Consider the following 18,681-nt stretch of genomic DNA (forward strand, 5'->3'; position numbering starts at 1 on the left):
CGGGGCGCGGCGAGGATTGGCTGGGGCCGTGGGGCGGGGGCGGGGCCTGGGGACGCCGGTGGCGGCCGTGGGGCGGCAGAGTCAGAGCGGCGGGGGCCGGGGCGGCCGCGGGGAGCGGGCTCCGGTGCGGGAGTGATCCTCTGTCAGTGAACCCCGGCGAGGGAGTGGACCCGACCCCCTAGTTGGGTGCGTTCCTACCTTATCGAGTCTGGGATCGGGCCTGGAAGGGACCCAGCCGAGTAGGCAAAGCGGAGCGACGAGCCGCCTTCCCCGCAGTTCGCTTCTGAAAAGAAGCCTACGGGTGAGGACTAAAGGAAATGGCCTTAAGGCGAGGTAGTGGAGATCCGGATTAGAGGCGAGAATTTATTTTTGTTTCACTGTTGCGGTGGTCAGGCGTTAGAACAGGTTGCCCAGGGACGTGGTGGATGCAGAGGGTACGGCCAGGCTCAGTCAGTGTCCAGGAAATGGATCAAGTTCGCGCTGATGGGGCATGTCGAGCTGGGATGTCGGTCCATCGTTCAGATTATAGCATGATGGTTTTTACCGTAAGAAGTGTTTGATCAGACCGAATGAAAGCTACAGAGCATGTGCCACTGAGAGAATTAGGTGTTACTGAGTAAATCATTCTCCATTCCCACTGATTTTTGATTTAGGTAGGACTATATCTTGTTTTCTGTGGTGTAAATGACATGTATGGAGCAAGGGCTCTGGGCAAAAGTATCCGATTGATAAGGTCCGGTGCCAATGATGTTACACCAGTACAAATTTCTCAAATTAAAAAAGCAGTTTAGTTGCAGAGGTTTATGAGAATATGGTGAAACTTTTGTTTTTCCTTTTACATCTACATGTAAGTAATAAGCTACATATTATCTATGCATCTTAAAAGAAATATCCAGTTAGCAAGAAGTTTAAAGGATTACTTTAATATCAGTGTTTTGATTATGTATTGCTGAATGTGACTTCGTAGAGAATTACTTGGTGAAAATTTTTTCCTTCCTTTCTTCCACCCTCAAATTTCACATGGCCTGAAGTCTACATGATAGATTTTATTAACTTTTATTTGTGATTCTCTTGTAGAGGTATAAGACTCATTGAGAACCAGGTGGAGTAATAGGATTCATATTTTCTTTCCTACAGGACAACATGGCAGCCCATCAGGAGAAAAAACTTGCTGAAGAAAGAAAACACCAAAACATGCAAAATGATACTAAAACATCTCAAGGCCAGTGGGGAAGAGCTTGGTGAGAGAAGCCAATGACCCTAAGTAGTCCTTGTATTTCCAATTGCTTCATTCTTAGAGATGCTGTATTCCTTTTAAACTTCCCTCTGTTAATAACATTTTTGTGTTGCCCTGCACTGAAAAGCTCATAGGTAATTTGCTGTAGCAACAGGTGTTGAAGGAGAGTTCATGTTCTTCAAGGCACAGTTTGCCAGATGGTTTAGGTTAAAACACACTCCTTCTGAAAAAGAAAAGCAAATAATAAAAAACTGGTAAAATTTCTGGTTCCTTAAAGGAAAGAAATATTTCCCAAGATTTGGAAAACAAGCATCCTGGCATCTGTGGCATTCCCAGGTGACAAGTCCTGCTGTAGCAAGATTTATGACTCATGTCCCAGTTCTCAAAGAATTGGGCAAGTATTAGTAGGGCATTGTGCTGCAGCTGGGAACAAGCAACAGTGGCACAGCAAGTTCAATGTATGGCTGTCCAAGGTCTGTCTTTTCCAAGTTTCCAAGCTTTGCATAATGTTCTTGGGATTCCATTATCACTTCCAACAGAATACTCCACCAGTTAGAGCCATGATTGCTGTCAAAAAATGTGAAGTTTGTAATAATAATCAGCTTTTTGGGGGGAGATTTTATCTAATCTCTTGCTCTGATCACTTGTCGTTTAGACAGCATTGTTTTAGAGCAGTTTGTGTCAAAGTATGTTCTGTGCTGAGCTTTTTATGGCTGTTTGACCCCCAGACATGTCTGTGCCCTGAAAACATTTTCATTTTCATCCAGTTAAGTCTAGAAGGTCCACTGAAAAAATTGTCTGATGTAACTCATCTATCTGAAACCCGGAGAAACAAAATGCTCTGTTTTGGATTACAGGGAGGTGGACTGGTTTTCCTTGGCAAGCATCCTTTTCCTGCTCGTGTTTGCACCACTGATAGTGTATTACTTCATCATGTCCTGTGCCCAGTACCAGTGCTCTCTGACTGATCCACTCCTGGACTTGCTGAAGGGGGATAAGCATCTGTCTGACATCTGGAACAGGACTCCCAGGCTGACCTATAGGGCTGCTGGCATTTATTCCCTTTGGGTTGCTTTCCAGGTACATTATTGAGATATGATCTGGATGCAGTGTCTGTTTTTTCACAGATATTGGATGATTCTTTTTGCACAAAGGATGGTGGAATGTTGCAGTGGCATTTATTCTTTGGTATTTCACAATTTCCAAGCTGTTTTGGAATCCAAATGAAGCTTATATACTTGGAGAATCAGTATGTAGGGAATATACACAAATATTCTTTGTGTGACATATTCCTTAATGAGGTTTTTAAGAAAAAGCAACTATATAACAACAGTAGGCGTTTGTTTTGAATTAATACACAAGAAATAGATAAAAATAAAAGATGAAGACTGGATGTAGTTACCAACTTTCCTGCCTCCCCACTAAAAAAGGATGGCAGCCTTACATGAAATACATCTTTAGAGGTGTATAATAGGTTAGATGTATTATTAGTCTAAAATCACAAAAGCTAAATTTTGCAATTTTGGCTTACCCAGTATTTAATAGAAACTTAATAGAAATGTGATACTTGGTATATGTATGTAAGGGATAGTGTTTTGAAGGGTTTTGTCCTGTATGTATTTACTGGGAATACATTCTCTCTCTTCTAGGTGGTTTTGTATGTGTCCATTCCTGATTTCTGCCATAAATTTCTCCCTGGCTATGTGGGAGGTGTACAAGAAGGTGCTGTCACCCCTGCAGGTAAAGTCTTCCTTGGAATACATGAACACCATGCAATCTTCTGAAATTATAGTATTTCTGTTCTTAGAGTCTTTAGTAACCATTGCTTAGCCAGAAGAAATGTGGACATAAATGCTTGCACCTTCCTCACATGTTCAGTTCAAACAAAACTAGAAAGCAATCTAAGTCATCTTTTAGAATAAGTTACAGCATTTCTATCTCTTATAATTAGTAAAACTGTTGATCTGGTAAGGCACCACATCATCAATAGAAAAGTACTGGTTGATAATTTTAGCACTTAAAATTGTCAGTGGACTATTGCTGGTATTTGACAAGATAGTTTTACCTGCTCAAGCTCCTTTAACCCAAGGGACTCGAACAAAATATGTGATGTGAACTATTAGAAAGAATATTGTGGTTGTTACTAACTTGTTACTATAGTTACTGGGCTTTGGGAGAGTCTAAATTCAGTTTTGTGAGGAGAACTCAGCCTAACAAAGCCTGATGGGAACAGTGGGGTCTGATGAAACAGTCAGAGAAGTGCCTCAGGGTATTTAATTGTGAGGGTGAGAAGAGAGAAGTCATTTCATGAGCACTTGATGCAGCTTCTGTGTATTCTGTGCATACCCATATTAATTAAAAGCTGTATTAATGCAGGGTCACTAACACTCCATCTTTTCTCCATATTTTAGGTGTCGTGAATAAATATGAAATCAATGGACTTCAGGCCTGGATCATTACCCATGTACTTTGGTTTGCAAATGCTTCTTGCTTTCATTTCTTCTCACCTACCATCATTTTTGACAACTGGATTCCTCTCCTGTGGTGTGCCAATATCTTGGGATATACAGTGTCCACATTTGCAATGATTAAAGGCTACTTTTTCCCTACCAATGCCAAAGACTGGTATGTGGATTTTAGTAAAGAGAGAATGCTAGGTATCAGAGATTAAAATTGTTAAATAAAATTTGAGTATATGAATTGAATGACAGAGTATATTTCACTGACACATGGATCTAGGCCAGTGTATGGCAGTGGTTCTTTGCTTCCTGAGCACCCTCCCCTGTGTTTCATGCTGTACGCCATAGGACTGGCAGCCTCAGTGTCACAGATACATCCATCCTAAAAATAGTTATACGTAGACTGTTCAGAAGTGTTATCAAGGGTAAACTGAGGCACTCCTGAAATTCTACAATTTATGTCTATTAATGTAATACTTTTGTCAGGTCAGTTTGTGTTACCTTGCACAATGTTACATCGTTTTATGATTTTTATTATCTCTATATTAAATTAATCTGAATTGTATAGTCAGAGTAGCAATTACCTGTATTTGTACATAACTGTACATTTCTGATTTTTCTTATGTTTTACAGCAAATTCACTGGAAACTTCTTTTATGACTACATGATGGGGATTGAATTTAACCCTCGAATAGGGAAGTGGTTTGATTTCAAGTTGTTCTTCAATGGGCGCCCTGGTATTGTGGCCTGGACTCTAATCAACCTTTCCTTTGCTGCCAAACAACAGGAGCTGTACGGTGAAGTAACAAACTCCATGATCCTTGTCAATGTCCTCCAGGTAAATTCCAAGGAAGAAATTAAGAAACCAGTTTGGAAATAAGCCAGTATGAAAGTAGGAAAAAATCTCCTTCCATGGAAATGAAATGCAGGCATTTTTTCCTGGCCTGAAACAAGCTCATTCAGTGATGGGACTTCCTTGGATTTATTTCCTGATCTGTGTAAATAGAAGCCTGCTCAATAGAAGCTCTGTCCCTTCTCTTTGTAACCCTAACTCTAAGCTGAAAAGATATCAGGGAGGAGAGTTGTGAGTTCACTTCCTAAGCGTTTGTCCTTGAGTTGTACACTTACTTTATTACACTTATCCTACTATTGCTTTATTGGTCTAGAGGGATGGATATTGTGTACCTAGGTAGGTTGTATTTATGTGATGGTTCTTCTTAACCGTGTTCAGAAACGTCTGGTTTTTAAGTGCTAATGTGAAAACACCAAGGAATTTTGAGATCACATCACAAGGCAGCACAGACATTAAGCTGATGCTGTTAAACAGGGCAACCGGTGACTCTGTTATTAATGTGAATTAATTCTGTTGCAGGGTATTTATGTTCTGGACTTCTTTTGGAATGAAGCCTGGTACTTGAAAACCATTGATATCTGTCATGATCATTTTGGATGGTATTTGGGCTGGGGAGACTGTGTTTGGTTGCCTTACCTCTATACTTTGCAGGTAAAAACGTGTACTTGTGTATTTGGGCTAACAGGAATGAAACTTTCCAGAAACATTATTTCTAGCAGTTTAATTTGTACTTTAAATGTTTCTATGTAGTTTGACTTTTGAGAAATCATTGCAACATTCTCTGTAACAATTCTCTTGTAGGAATGCTTCCTGTCCATGCATGGATTTGACAAATTTTCTTCTCTTGCCCTTCTTTTGTGCCTCATTCTGTCACTGTCAATTGTGTCTGCATACTTTTCTAAATCCTTTCAGTTTCTTTTTACTCCTGCTTGTTGAGGGTCTTTTGGATAGTGGTGTTCTATTTGGGTTTTGTTCCTTGGGTTTTGCCTTCTGTCCAGTTTACATCCTTGCAATTTCTCTCTAATTGTTTCACGAAGTGCAGTTTTGGAGAGAGAAAGAGAGAAGGAAACTCTAGCACGCAGGGTTTTCTGAAAGTTTTGTGCAGCTTTACTATTTTTCTACTCCTGTTCTGTTGTGGGTCACTGTAGTCAAGGAATGGACTAGGCAATTGACAAGGTATGCTGAGCCTCTGTTGGAAGTAAATGGCTGATTGTTTTTGTACTCCCCAGGGTCTGTATTTGGTTTACTATCCTGTCCAGCTGTGCACAGCTCACGCCGTAGGGGTCTTGATGTTGGGCTTGCTGGGTTATTATATCTTCAGAATGACCAATCACCAGAAGGACCTCTTCCGTCGCACCAATGGCAACTGCAGGATCTGGGGGAAGAAGCCTGAGTACATCGAGTGCTCCTACATGTCCGTGGATGGGACCAAGTACTACAGCAAGCTGATGACCTCTGGATTTTGGGGCTGGGCACGTCATTTCAACTACACAGGAGACCTGATGGGCTCGCTGGCCTATTGCCTTGCTTGTGGCTTTGAGCACATTCTGCCTTATTTCTATATTATTTACATGACCATTCTGCTCACCCACCGCTGCATTAGGGATGAGCACCGTTGTAGCAGCAAGTATGGGAAGGACTGGAAGCATTACACTGCTGCAGTGCCCTACCGGCTCCTGCCTGGAATATTTTAAGGCTAACACAGGATGCAGGGGAAATAAAAAAGAAGAAACATGCAGGCATGCCATGTTTAAAGTAACTGAAGTGAGGCACTGAACTGCCCCATTTTTTTAGAAGACTCTTAATTGGAATATCCCTCTGAATCTCCCCATTTCCTAATTAACTTAGAGCTTAAGAAAAGATGCATAAATTGAGACTCCTGAGAAATCCCAAAGCTGGGAAGTGGCCTTACCCTTGATCTGGAAGCAGTTTGCAGTGCTTCAGGAGAGAAGAAAAAGAGTTCTGTCATCTGTTTAGGAAAGAAGTTTTCTGATGCAGTTTCTTGTGACCATCAGAACCTACAACTGAGAACAACGGCAAAGGAGATTTGATTGTTGGTTGCTTGTCAAGAAATGAATGGTGGAAATACTGGACTGCAGAAGCTGGTCTGAAATAACTGTAATGATCTAAAACAAAAGTGAAAACTGTTATAAATTAGTGCCATTTTCAGCACCTGACAACAAGGAACATGACCAACTGGGTTTTATTTTGATACTGAAACCAGACTTTGTGAAGCTACTGAGCTGAGCTAGTGCATCTGAGGTAGTTATTTTTTTCATAGTAGCTGGTATGGGCTTTGGATTTAAGCTTAATGCTATTGCTGAGCATTGTTTTCACAGCATCAAGGCCTTTTCTGCATCTCACCCCACCCACCAGGGACTGGGCTGGGTGAGCACAAGAAGTTGAGAGGGGACACTGCTTACCCCAATGGACCCAAGGAATATCCCAGGCCATATGGCATCATGCTCAGCATATAAAGCTGGAGGAAGAAGGGAGGGATGTCAGGAGTGATGGTATTTGTCATTCCAAGTCACCATTAACATGTGGTGGAGCCCTGCTTTCCTGGAGATGGCTGAACATCTGCCTGCAGTTGGCAGGTGAGGCATAGATTCCTTATTTTGCTTTGTTTGCTTGCATAGTTTTTCCTTTACCTAATAAAGTGTGTTTATCTCAACCCCTGAGTTTTATCCTTTTCCTGATTCCCTCCCCCATCCCACTGTGGGGGAGTGAGCAAGCAGCTGTGTGGGGCTGAGTTGCCAGCTGGGGTTAAACCATGACAGTCCTTTTTGGTGCCTGACATGGAGCTTGAAGGGTTTGAGCTAACAGCAGCTTTGGCTGGAATATGCTGGGTTGGATTTATAGCTGTTGGTGCTGTTGAGTTTTCAGGCTCCTGTGCTTGCCATGGAGCTCGTTAGGGGTTTAATTTTGATTTTGCTGCTGTCTGTAGTGCTTCTCCTCTTCCTGTGCTGGGGACACTTGGATGACAGCCCTGGTGACACACCTGGGTTGGCAGATGGCCAGGGCAGCGCTGCTGTTTCTGTGCTGCTGGAACTCCAGTGTGAGCTTGAGTCAAGGGAGCTGTGACCTGTGGATGATTACAGGGGGGAGCAGGACATCCCCAGGCATCAGTGGCTGGGAATAAACCCCCAGCAGAGAAGGAACCTCTCAGAGCATCTGTGGCCATGGTTATGTCTGTGCCCAAGAAGGGATTGTGGCCCCAGGATAAACCTGAAGCCGCTGTGGCTGTGGATAAGGCCATGCTCAGCAGGTACTCCTTGAAACATCAGTGCCTGTGCATGGGGTCATGCTGGAGCACATCAGAGCCATGGCCATGGATAAACCCCTGGCAGAGCAGTTACAGCCTTGGAGGTACTGCAGCCATGGCTAAGGCCACGTCCACTTCTTTAGTGTGGATGGAAAACTTCATTCCCTATCACTTGTGTAAAATCAGTTTGTAAAAATTTAAGGTTATAAATTTTTAGTTTCAGGGCAAATAAAATACTGCTAATTTTCCTTCAGCTATTTATTTTCTTGTTAAATGGTTATCTTTCAGAGTGACTAAAGGATACAAAAGGAGCTCTTGAAAGAGCTTAATTTCAAGAGCTCCTTAGAATTCTATTTTCCAAGGTGAAACAAATAAAAAGAGGGATTATAGGATGAACAATGCAGTTTGTAACAAGCTTGGTAGTTATGTTAAAGCTAAAAGACTTTTTTTTTTTTTTTAATTATAGCACCTAAAATACTGCTAGTTTTTATAGTAGTAGAAAAGTGTGTGAACTGAAAAGTGTTTTGTAGAAGCAGCTGAATGCACTGATCTTCATAGCAGGTTTGGATGAGTTGTGTTGGTGGGTGTTTAGGTTTTGTTGCAGTTGTCCTGGAGGGGCTGGTCTGGGCAGGAGAAAAAGGCTCCCTGCAAACCTAGAAAACAAATGTTTCTTGTAGCTGGGCTTTATTTCAGAGCTGGATCTACAGACATCCTTTTCTTACGTAGTCTTGGAAATTGCACTGCTCCTTTGCTGTTAATGCCAAGGTTATTTAAATACTGCAAGATAATCTGGAGTCTTAAATCATGGTAGCCTTGCACAGCACAGTGTGGTCGCTTCTGTTCCCTGAGAAGTCTTGGATGTTTTGTGGAAGAAATTGCCCCTTCAAGACCAATAAAAAAAACCTTTTTAGTCTGTTTTGTAAGCTTCATGCTAACAAATACTGTGTAAGTAGTGCTCCAAGCAGTGTCCCACTAATGTCACCCTTGAAAACTGAAATGGGAAGGACTATCAACTTGCTCATCTTCATGCCTGGGTCACTTTGTTATATGCAGGGCAGTGCTGTTAAATTTGTTTCTTCTAGAATACTGAAAAAAAAAATTGGAGGCTTTTTGGGGGTGTATATTGGATTAACTTTTGTCATGATATTTCCTATTAATTGATAATCTGTGGTCATTATCACCTATGAAGTTTGAAGATCACCTATCAAATCTCTGTAGTATGCTGGGAATTTGAAATATAAAAGTGTCAATATTTGCAAAATGGTACTTATTTAACTTGTGCTAAATAAAACAATGGGAAAAAACAGCAAAATCTGGTAACTACTTGGAGCAGTTAACAAAGTAGTTCGGTTGGATTATTGTAGGAAGAAAAGTTACAAATGTTCACTTGAAGAGGGCACAAGATACATCCCAGTGTTATAGTGTATAACTTTTATGGATTGTCAGCGTTCAGTTTAGGGATGTAATGGAGTGGGGAGAGGGGAACTTGCAATACATCTGGGAAAGGAGGATGCCTTCACACATGGAAAACCTCTGCCACCTCTGGCATTTCTGAGATCAGGGCTCCACCTTTACAGCATAAGGGTGGTTGTAATGGAATGGGATTGCTCAGTTCCAGTTTTACTCTGACAGTGGGAATGACAACAGGAGAATGTGCTGTTGCCTTGTGGTAGCAGCCAAACTATTTTCTGCTTTTTTTTTTTCCCCTACTGTTTTTAGTCTAAGGTTCTGATCATGTATTAGCTTAGGGCTGCACTGCCTAAATATGTTCTCTTCAATAATGCAGAGTCTTCACTCAATGTTAAAAGTGATGTGCAGTTGAAGACAAAACAGTAATAGCATATTTTTTCTACTTTATTTCATACAGGATAAAAATGTCTAAATGTATGAGTCAAATCAGAAGCTTGCTTTATTTTTAGATGATGGGTACAGATTTACTTTATGGCTATTGCACAGGTAATGTGCAATAATTTATTTTTTTTTAAATTATGCTATCCAAACTTTTTGTAATGTATTTTCCCTTAAAAATGTAAAAAGTTTTTGCAGTCCAAGTTAATCTAAAATACTTGTTGTATCATCTTACCACAGTATAAATCAAAAAAACAAAAAATATCTAATAAGTATATGTTGCAATAACTACATCTCTATAAAGTAGTACAAAATGATTGGAGAATCATGACAAGAATAAATCATAGGAAATGTCTTCTGAGTAGAGAAAGTGAAGACAGGAAACAGATGAGTTCAGAACATAAAAATATAAAACAGAGAAAAAAATTGCCTATTTTTTTTTCAAAAATAAAAAATGGCAAATATGTGTGATTACATCTTGTAGCTGGAGGAAATTATAAATTATGTTGTATATTTTGAAATTCTAATCTACACAAAGTTGGTGTAAAATCAAGGTTATAAACTAATAAGTGTTGCAAGAATTATGAAGCAGTCACAATAAAGATTTTGAGAAAGAGCTTAACCAAACCTTTTGTCCACTGTAAAAGAGTTACAGCAGAGTTGATGTTTTCATAGCTGGCAGAGAGGAGTCAAGTAAGGAAACCTTTCTTGTTTAAGCAGGATACTGAAAAAATAAAGGCCAACAGTAAGGCACCCCCGGAAGCCAGAAGCACAGCAGCGATTGTCCTGGAGCCACCAGTTCCTAGTCCATGGCTCTCAGAATTATGTGGCAGTGCCACAGGACAAGACCCTTTGTGTGATGCTGGACAAGATGCTGCAGCAGCAAAGGCAGATCTTCCTATCTCCAGGGAATTGTCTGCCATCAGCAGTGGAGAAGAATGATGAGGGTGGATTCCAAACTTCAGATGTTCCTGGCAAGAGATTTCAACTGAGGGGAACAATTGATTTGTCTTTACAAACAAGCTGTGGGTCTGCTGGTAGATTAAACTAGCACTGAGAGATAAAAGAAACAAGGAGAAAGATCCACTGATTGATGAATGGAAAAAAGATATTTGCCTTTACAAACTAACTGTAGGCTTGCTGATAAATGAAATTGGATATTGAAAGATGAAAGAAACAATGAAGAAAAAACATAAATTCCATAAGAATTAAAAATCAAAAGGAAAGGTTATACATTAGAGGATAATCTTAAGTATCAGACATTCTGGGAAGTCTGTACCTCTCAAGTACCTTAGCCTATGGGTAAAGAGAAAGGGAAATGCAGCAGGGAAATTTGGATAAAAAGAAGGCTGTGGCCTCCAAAAATTTGAGAGACTCCAGGGTGCTGGGGTCTTCATTTCTTCATGCGGGAATAAGAACAACACTGTACCAATATGACGATCAAATAATTTGTTTATTTTCTAGGTTGGGTTACATTTATACTCTATATAAATCTATACACATAAAAATCTCCTCTACAATTGGCTGCATGTATTGTTCACACGCTTTTATAAGCATATTATTGGATAATTACATTTGTGTATATCAGACCACAATTTATTTAATTTTCTCTTTTTCTCATCCTGTTAGTTCTTACTTTATGTTCTTTTACTGACCATGACTTGTTCTTTCCGTGTCTGATAACCTTGTCCTTGTTCTTAACTGTTTCTCTTTATGTTCCAATTTTTTCTAATGCTGCCCGGACTCCTACACCCAGGGGAATGCCCCATGGCCTCTCCCTTTATTCGAATAAAGTAAAAGGACTCTTCTGTCTCCTTTTCAGACATAAACCTCTGGTGTTCGTGGATTAATTTTCCTGACAAACTGGGGGCTCTTGGGGATATTTCCACTGTCCAGGCCAGCGGGCAGTGAGCGGAGCTGAAGGCGCGCCTCACCCAGTTTCGGTGATCAGCTCCCCTTGGTGGCGGCCGGCACTGGGCGATCAATTGGGTTCCCGAGACTGTCCAGTGTCGCTAGAGGACACGAAGTAGGAAACAATGGGTTCAATATCACAGCAGCTGAGGTTTTATTTCTCAGGAGGTGAAAAGCCTTTATTTCACGGTTTTCAACCCTTTTATAAGGTGTTCCAATACAGGTTATTCTGATTGGTAGAAGGAACAACATCTCTCTCATTGGTGGGACAAAAGAAAAAAACTCTCAGAACATCTGTCTCATTGTTTTGAGAACTAAAATCTTATTTACATAACAGTCCTTGAGAGAGAAAAGTTTCCCAAAAGGCTTTCCCTTGGGAAACAGATCAGCCACTGATAGCTGAAACTCTCTCAGGTTCAGAAAATCATGTCCACAGTCCAGGAGACTGATGAGTGGTGGACCAGAGGGGTCTGTGAAGAGTCCACAGGAAAGGACCACTAAAAATCTCATTAGTGAGTAAAATGGGATCTTCAGGAAGCAAACCTGGCAGGGCATCCATGGTGGGTTGCAAGAGTAAAGCCAGGAAGGGGTCCTGGCAAAAGGAATGATGAACCCAAAGTATCTCTGAAGAATCCCTTGGAAGAATGTTGAGTTAGTTTACACATTCTCCCACAGGTAATTAAGAATACAGATGCCCAAAGGGAGCAATAAGGGAAAGTCAAGAAGAGGTCTTGACACCTCACCTTGGGTGGGGAAATAAGGGGAGTCAAGAAGGAGTCTTGGCAACAGGGGATGGACAGATCGTGTTGGTGTGTTAGAACAGAACTGGTTGAAGGAGAATGTAGAAAGATGTGGTTAAAGCGAAGAGCAGCAGGACCAGGTGCGGAGGTGCGGGACCAGGACCATGGGCTGGGGGCCTGTGGAGCTGCTGGGACTCAGCGCTAGGCAGTGCCTGACCACACCAGCCTCGGGCAGGGGCAGCAGTGTCCACTGGCCCCATGAGGCTGCGGGACTCCCCAGCCACCTGTGCTGCTGCCAGCCGTGCCCGCTGGAGCACTGGAGTGGAGCGGAGCTATTTGGACAATGTGGCAGGATGGAGACTAGCTCTGGTATATGGTGCGTGATAAATAGAGTGAGCACAAAGAGGAAAGAATATCCAGGAAATACAGATTGTACATAGAAAGATTCAGATTTTCTTTTGAGGATTTTGTTTAGTTCACTGGAAAAAAACTAATGGTTTTGAGCTGTAGGAAAATGAGTACCCAGAGGCAGTAGCAGGGAGGGATTAGAGGAAGTCCAGAAGATAATAGAGATATATTGTTAGGGGTGTCTGAGGCTCCCATTATACCAGAGACCCACTATAGATGTACAAAGACATGCACTCATGGTGAAAGACTTCTCCAGGGTGAAGCTGTTCATGTATAAGCAGTTTATTATTTGGGTAGAGGGAGAAAGAGACCCGTTTCCACTGTCAGCCACAGCGTACACGTGGTCAGGGAGGGAGAGAGAGAATAGAGAGGGGAGTCAGGGAGCATGGGAGAAGAAGGTAATTAAGGGGGTAGAGAAAGAGGGGCTGGAGGGGGTAAGAGCAAAGAATAAGAGAAGTAAGAGCTGGTAAAAGTAAGGGGGGGTGGGGGATAAGTTAAGAGCTAAGAGCAAGAGAGGCATGGAAGTTAAGAGAGGGTAGGAGTAAGAGAGTGAAGTTCTTGTTACATTACATTACATCCTTTTCTACACTGAATATTCTAATTCCCAGTAACCAACCACTACATGACACATATTCTAAATTATTTACATATAGCCTATAAGAACTACTACATTACCATACAGTGTTACATTTTAAACTCTAAAAGCTACCTTTCAAATTCTTCTCTTGCTGCTTTTGACCTTTGTATTCACTGTCAGCATAAGGGTATTGTTCTCTCAACAGGGATTCTCCTTCAGCTGGCTAGGCTGTTGTTCTTTGGTTATATAGTAACTAGCACTCAGTATCCTATGGCTCAAAGCTAGCTTTCATTTCTATTTCGATTCTATGTTTCATATTTTCAGAATCTTTTGCTAAACAATCATATTCATAAGGTTTCCCTTTTTCATCATCCCCAACAACCCACTACACTGGAGCCCTTGCTAACTTTTAAGGTGGATTCAGATCGAGAGGTGTGTTTCCTAGTAAACACAGGGGCCTCTCTATCCACCTTAAATTTTATGCCTAAGGGGGAAAAATTATCAAAAATATCTTTGATTGTTCAAGAAGTTGTGAAAATTGTATTTTCTTCTGCAGGATTAGAAGTCTGAATGCATCTTTCTCTTGAGGGAATTGTAGAAATTATGGAATTGTGGTAAATAAATTTAGGGATTTAATTCCTTTTTCTACATGGGGTTTTGTGCAGAGCTGAAAGACTCCTGTTTTGGAGGAGAACACGCCCCTCTGCTTTTTGTGTGTTTTGTTGTAAAAAGCTAGAATTGGCAGGTTTCAGTCTTAACGCTAATTCTGCAATTCCTATCTTGTAGCAAACCCCCACCAGTCTGTGGGCTGTTGTAGAAAACTAGAATTGGCAGGCTCTAATCCTGAAGCCAATTCTGCAGCTGCTGCCTTGTGGGAATGGTGCTGTCCCCATGCAGGCCTAGGTATATATCATACAGCTTCCTCTGTGGGGGCTATATGAAAACTTTAGGGGAAAATATTTTATTATCCTTCCTTGGTTAATGTGTTAGTCACCTCTCTACCCCTAGGGTAGACTTGATGCAAAAAATTAGGACAAGGAGCAATTGGTTACTAAAAAAATGTGATTAGCTTTAGGCAATGGCATTGCTTGGTGCTAAACTAAATCATCTCCAAAAAGAAAATGACTAGATGAAAAAGAGGAAACTGATAAAGCAAACTGCTCCAAGGCAAAAATAACACATCTACATCACAAACTGCAATTCTTGCAAAACTTTTTAAAAGCAGTCTCACTCCCTCTGCTAAACAATCTATGAGAGGAAACCCCACTGAAAACCTGTGGGAAACAACTAAAGTGGTGCAACAAGCGCTTCACAGAATAAAAGCTAAAACCCCACCTGAATAAGTTAATGCAATTAACAACTTATTTCACTCAGGCATATTTTTCCAGAGAAGTTTGTTTCTTTTCTCTTCTCTAGGAATGTCAAACATCCCTGAACTGAAAACAACAACAAAAAAAAAAGTTTAAAAGCAGAGAAACTGCAAGCAGCAAAAACACACCTGAATGTGATAACCATTTATTCTCATGGACTCTGTCACTTTGTGTTAGCCACAAGAAGTTTTTACTTTTTAAAAAATTGGTCTAGTAGGTCAAATATTCACTTTTCTTTTATAGGAACCTACCCACACATGAGATAGAACTGTGTGAAAACCAATACAATTTAAAGTGCCACATTTTGCCAGTTTGTTAATGTTTGTAATTTGTTTGTGTTTTCATTTCAAGTGACTTGGCAGGCAATCAAGTATTACTTAATGCATCCTACATATTCTTGAGTTTAGTTTTTGTCCAACTTTTGTCTTTTTACTGAAAAATGGTGTAGCTAAAGGTCTTATAAATGTATAACTTGTCTCAACCAATTTTATCCTGAGAGTTAATATAAGAATTTATACATATTTGAAATCATACAAATATGTACCAATCTTCCCAGTTCTGCCTTGGAAGGCTTTAAAATTATTATAATTTAGCTTTTTTTTTTTTTTTTTTTTATTCACTAATTAGTGAATTAAAGAAACTTGCAAGTGAGGGAGTTCATGGGCTTCCCTTCCAGAGATGCCAGGTGGATTTTATTGAAATGCCCCAAGTGGCAAGATTTAAATACCTTCTGGTAATAGTATATCAGTTAACAGGGTAGCCAGAAGCATTTCCAGCCATTTCAGCAACTACAAGATCAGTTATTAAAGTATTTTTAGGACAAATAATTCCAAAATATGTGACTGTAGAAGCAATAGACTCAGATAAGGAAACTCATTTTACAGGAAAAATTATTCCAAGAATTATGTCTCCTTTAGGGATGTGATAGAACCTCCATACCCCCTGGCACTCCCAGAGTTTGAGCCGAGTTGAAAGGATGAATAGAGAATTAAAGAAACACCTTCTGAACCTGGTAACAGAAATTAAGATGCCATAGGTATGGCTCTTGCCACTGGCTTTAGCAAGAATAAGGGCCAGACCCAGAAGAAGTATTCAATTATCTCTCTTTGAATTGCTATTTGGAATTCCTTACCCTAGTAATTCTCAGCCTAGTGGGGGGATAGAGATAAGTGATGTATATCTAAAACAATATGTAACCTGGATACTGTCTCTTGTGAAATCTCTTTGACAGGAAGCTCAGCTGACACAGACCTTACCTTTGGACTTTGCAGTGCATAACATCCAACCAGGAGACTGGCTCCTAGTTAAGGAGTGGAAAGAAGCACCACTGGTGGCTAAGTGGCGTGGACCTTTCCAGGTGTTGCTGACCACAGAAACAGCCGTCAAGAGAGCTGAACACGAGTGGACCCATCACACTCAGGTCAAGGTCTCTGAGGCCCCAGAGATTTAAACATCTCAACTAGAGAAGAAAGATGAGAGGCCGCAACTGACACTCCACAGGAGTTGAACAGAGCAGTAGCCGTGCGTCAACATCAGGGGAAGCCCTGAGTGCCTACCCACAGACTGCCTGCTGAAATAGTTTATGTGGGCATCCCTCCTCTTGGATCTGCAGTCATTGGGGTCAATCCATGCTGTCCTTGCTTTCTTTATGCTAAGCTGTTTCTGTGCCATCACTTGCCACAGGTAGTGCAGAAAACAATGTGAAAGTGAAAATTAGGTTTGGAGATAAAATTACACCATTAGAATGTTTCTCTTAATAATCTTACCTTTATATTGTCAGTTAGGTTGGGGCCAAAAGTAAGAAAATAATTTTTTAACCTTAAGAGAAGGAGTAGCAGAAACCTTTAACCTTAGCAATTGTTCAGTCTACAGAGAGCCAGGAAGATCTAAAACTAGACATGGGTGGCCAGCCCAGTCAAACCTAAATGGTAGGTTAGCACCCTAAGTGAGGTCCATAATAGAACAAAATTTCTGGGATGAAGAAAGAAGTCCATGGTGGTTTCATTCTTCTGAAAAAGGCATTTATTGTCTGTCACTGTTGGACACAAAGTAGAAGGGTGGATTCAATCACAGTAGCCAGAATGAGATGCTAAGGAAAGCTTTATTATCCAAACTTTTCAGCTTTTTATAGGGTATTACAGTACCGGTTTAACATGATTGGTAAAGGAAACACCACCTCTATGTCCCACTGGTGGGACAAGAGAAAAATACACTAACCACAGCTGTACAGAACTCTTTTGAGAAAATGAGATTATTTACAATAATAGTCCTTGAGTGAGAGATGCTCTCATGAGACTTTCCCTTGGGAACAGATCAGCCAATGACAGGGTGGAACTCTCTCAGAAAAATCAGTTTCACAATTGTCTAAATAGAACAAGAAGCATGTATATGAGAAAAAGCGTTTGTGACTAGACTTCACCTTTGGGTTTAGATTGTTGGATCCCCAACTGCCCTCCTTATGATTGTTCCAAATATCAAGGCAGATAAAATCAAACACGTTAAGCTCACTAATGGTAGCTGAGTAAAATGTTCCTTCAATAATTACCAAATAGTTTTTAAAGGCTGTAAAGCAGTGGGGAAGGATAAGTTTTTTGACCCCTTATGAAGCTGCCCCTGAGAAAATTCCACAAACAGGACACATGCTGTCTGTGACTATCAATAGAAGTGACAACAGCAAATGGAAGTCAAACCCTCTTTAATAAATTCTAGTCCAGCTCTAACAAAACAATTGTGGGATGTAACTGCAGGTAGGAACCTCATATGGGAGCTTGGAAATGTAAATACTGTAATTCTTATGGTGGGGAAACTATTGTTGAGGGACCACTAGGTCCTGGAAGCAAGGTGGTTTTTGACCCACCAATTAAAGATAAAAATTAGGATAGTCCATTTGCCAACAGGACATGGACTTTAAAAGGGCATTACTAGATTTGTGGCCAATATGCTTACCACAAGTTACCCCCAAACTAGTCAGAGATATGTTATGTGAAGGACCATGGTTCCTTCTGCTACCACAAGTTCAAGAAAATCAGTTAAGAATCAAAGTATATGATGATTGAATTAGAAAAAAACAGTTAATTGATGCATCCCTGGCTAGAGGGAGCATCCAGAAGTAAGGTAAAAATAAATGGCCACCTAAACAAATCATACAACACTACAGACCAGCCACTTAGAATTCTACTGAATTAATATCAAGTGGCAGAATACTAATTTATACAACTTATTCAATGTGTGATCAGAGATGCGAGTAGTAGCCATACCTACTAATCCAAAGATGGCTACAAAATGACAGAAATTAATGTCACTGCAAATAATTGCAAAAGCAAAAAATGCCAAGAACAAGAAATTAAGTCAATAATAACTAAAGTTTGTAAAGGCAATTATTAAAAAAATAAAAGAAGGATTGAGAGAAATGACAGATTTGTCTTTACAAACAACCTGTGGGTCTGCTGGTATATAAAACTAGCTCTGAGAGATAAAAGAAACAATGGGAAAAATTCCACAGACTTATGAGTTAAAGAAACATGTTTGCCTTTACAAACGAACTATAAGTTTGCTGGTAAATATAATTAGATATTGGAAGATGACAGAAACAATGGAGAAAAAAAAAAATTCCATAAGAATTAAAAATCAAAAGGAAATGTTAGACATTTGAGGAAATGTTATACATTTGAGGATGATGTTAAGTATCAGACATTCTGGGAAGTCTGTACCTCTCAAGTACCTCAGCCTATGGGGAAAGAGAGAAGGGACAAGCGGCTGGGAATTAGGATAAAAAGGAGGCTGCGCCCTCCAAAAATTTGAGAGACCCCAGGGGAATGCCCCATGGCCTCTCCCTTTATTGGAATGAAGAAAAAAGGACTCCTCTGTCTCCTTTTTGGACATAAACCTCTGGTGTTTGTGGATTAATTTTCCTGACACCCGTTTTGGTAGGTGAGTGCAATAGACAGAAGGTGGCACAGGTTTAGTAGATGGCACTTGCCCACAGGGCCAGGGCAGGCAAACTGGGTGCTTTC

At 40.6% G+C, this 18,681-nt stretch overlaps 1 protein-coding gene across 6 annotated transcripts; it reads left to right on the top strand.

Moving 5' to 3' along the window:
- Window positions 1-37: 37 nt before the first annotated feature.
- Window positions 38-18,062, top strand: DHCR7 (7-dehydrocholesterol reductase). 6 transcript variants are annotated; one of them, XR_015288001.1, is made up of 9 exons: window positions 38-186; window positions 1,138-1,241; window positions 2,095-2,317; window positions 2,887-2,977; window positions 3,649-3,862; window positions 4,330-4,534; window positions 5,069-5,200; window positions 5,779-7,146; window positions 15,900-18,062. XR_015288001.1 is itself a non-coding variant. In XM_023928799.2 (8 exons), the coding sequence occupies exons 2-8, from the start codon at window positions 1,144-1,146 to the stop codon at window positions 6,241-6,243; spliced, it is 1,428 nt and encodes a 475-aa protein (XP_023784567.1). In that variant the 5' UTR covers window positions 38-186; window positions 1,138-1,143; the 3' UTR covers window positions 6,244-7,223. The 6 variants fall into 6 exon arrangements, 2 of the variants coding, with proteins under 2 accessions (XP_023784567.1, XP_023784566.1); XR_015288002.1 differs by lacking the exon at window positions 15,900-18,062 and adding an exon at window positions 10,383-11,491; XR_015288003.1 differs by lacking the exon at window positions 15,900-18,062 and adding an exon at window positions 10,383-11,491 and having other exon boundaries at window positions 42-301.
- The last annotated feature ends 619 nt before the right edge of the window (window positions 18,063-18,681 follow it).

This window comes from Cyanistes caeruleus, chromosome 6 (genome assembly GCF_971803275.1).
Source record: "Cyanistes caeruleus chromosome 6, bCyaCae1.hap1.1, whole genome shotgun sequence".
NCBI lineage: Eukaryota > Metazoa > Chordata > Aves > Passeriformes > Paridae > Cyanistes > Cyanistes caeruleus.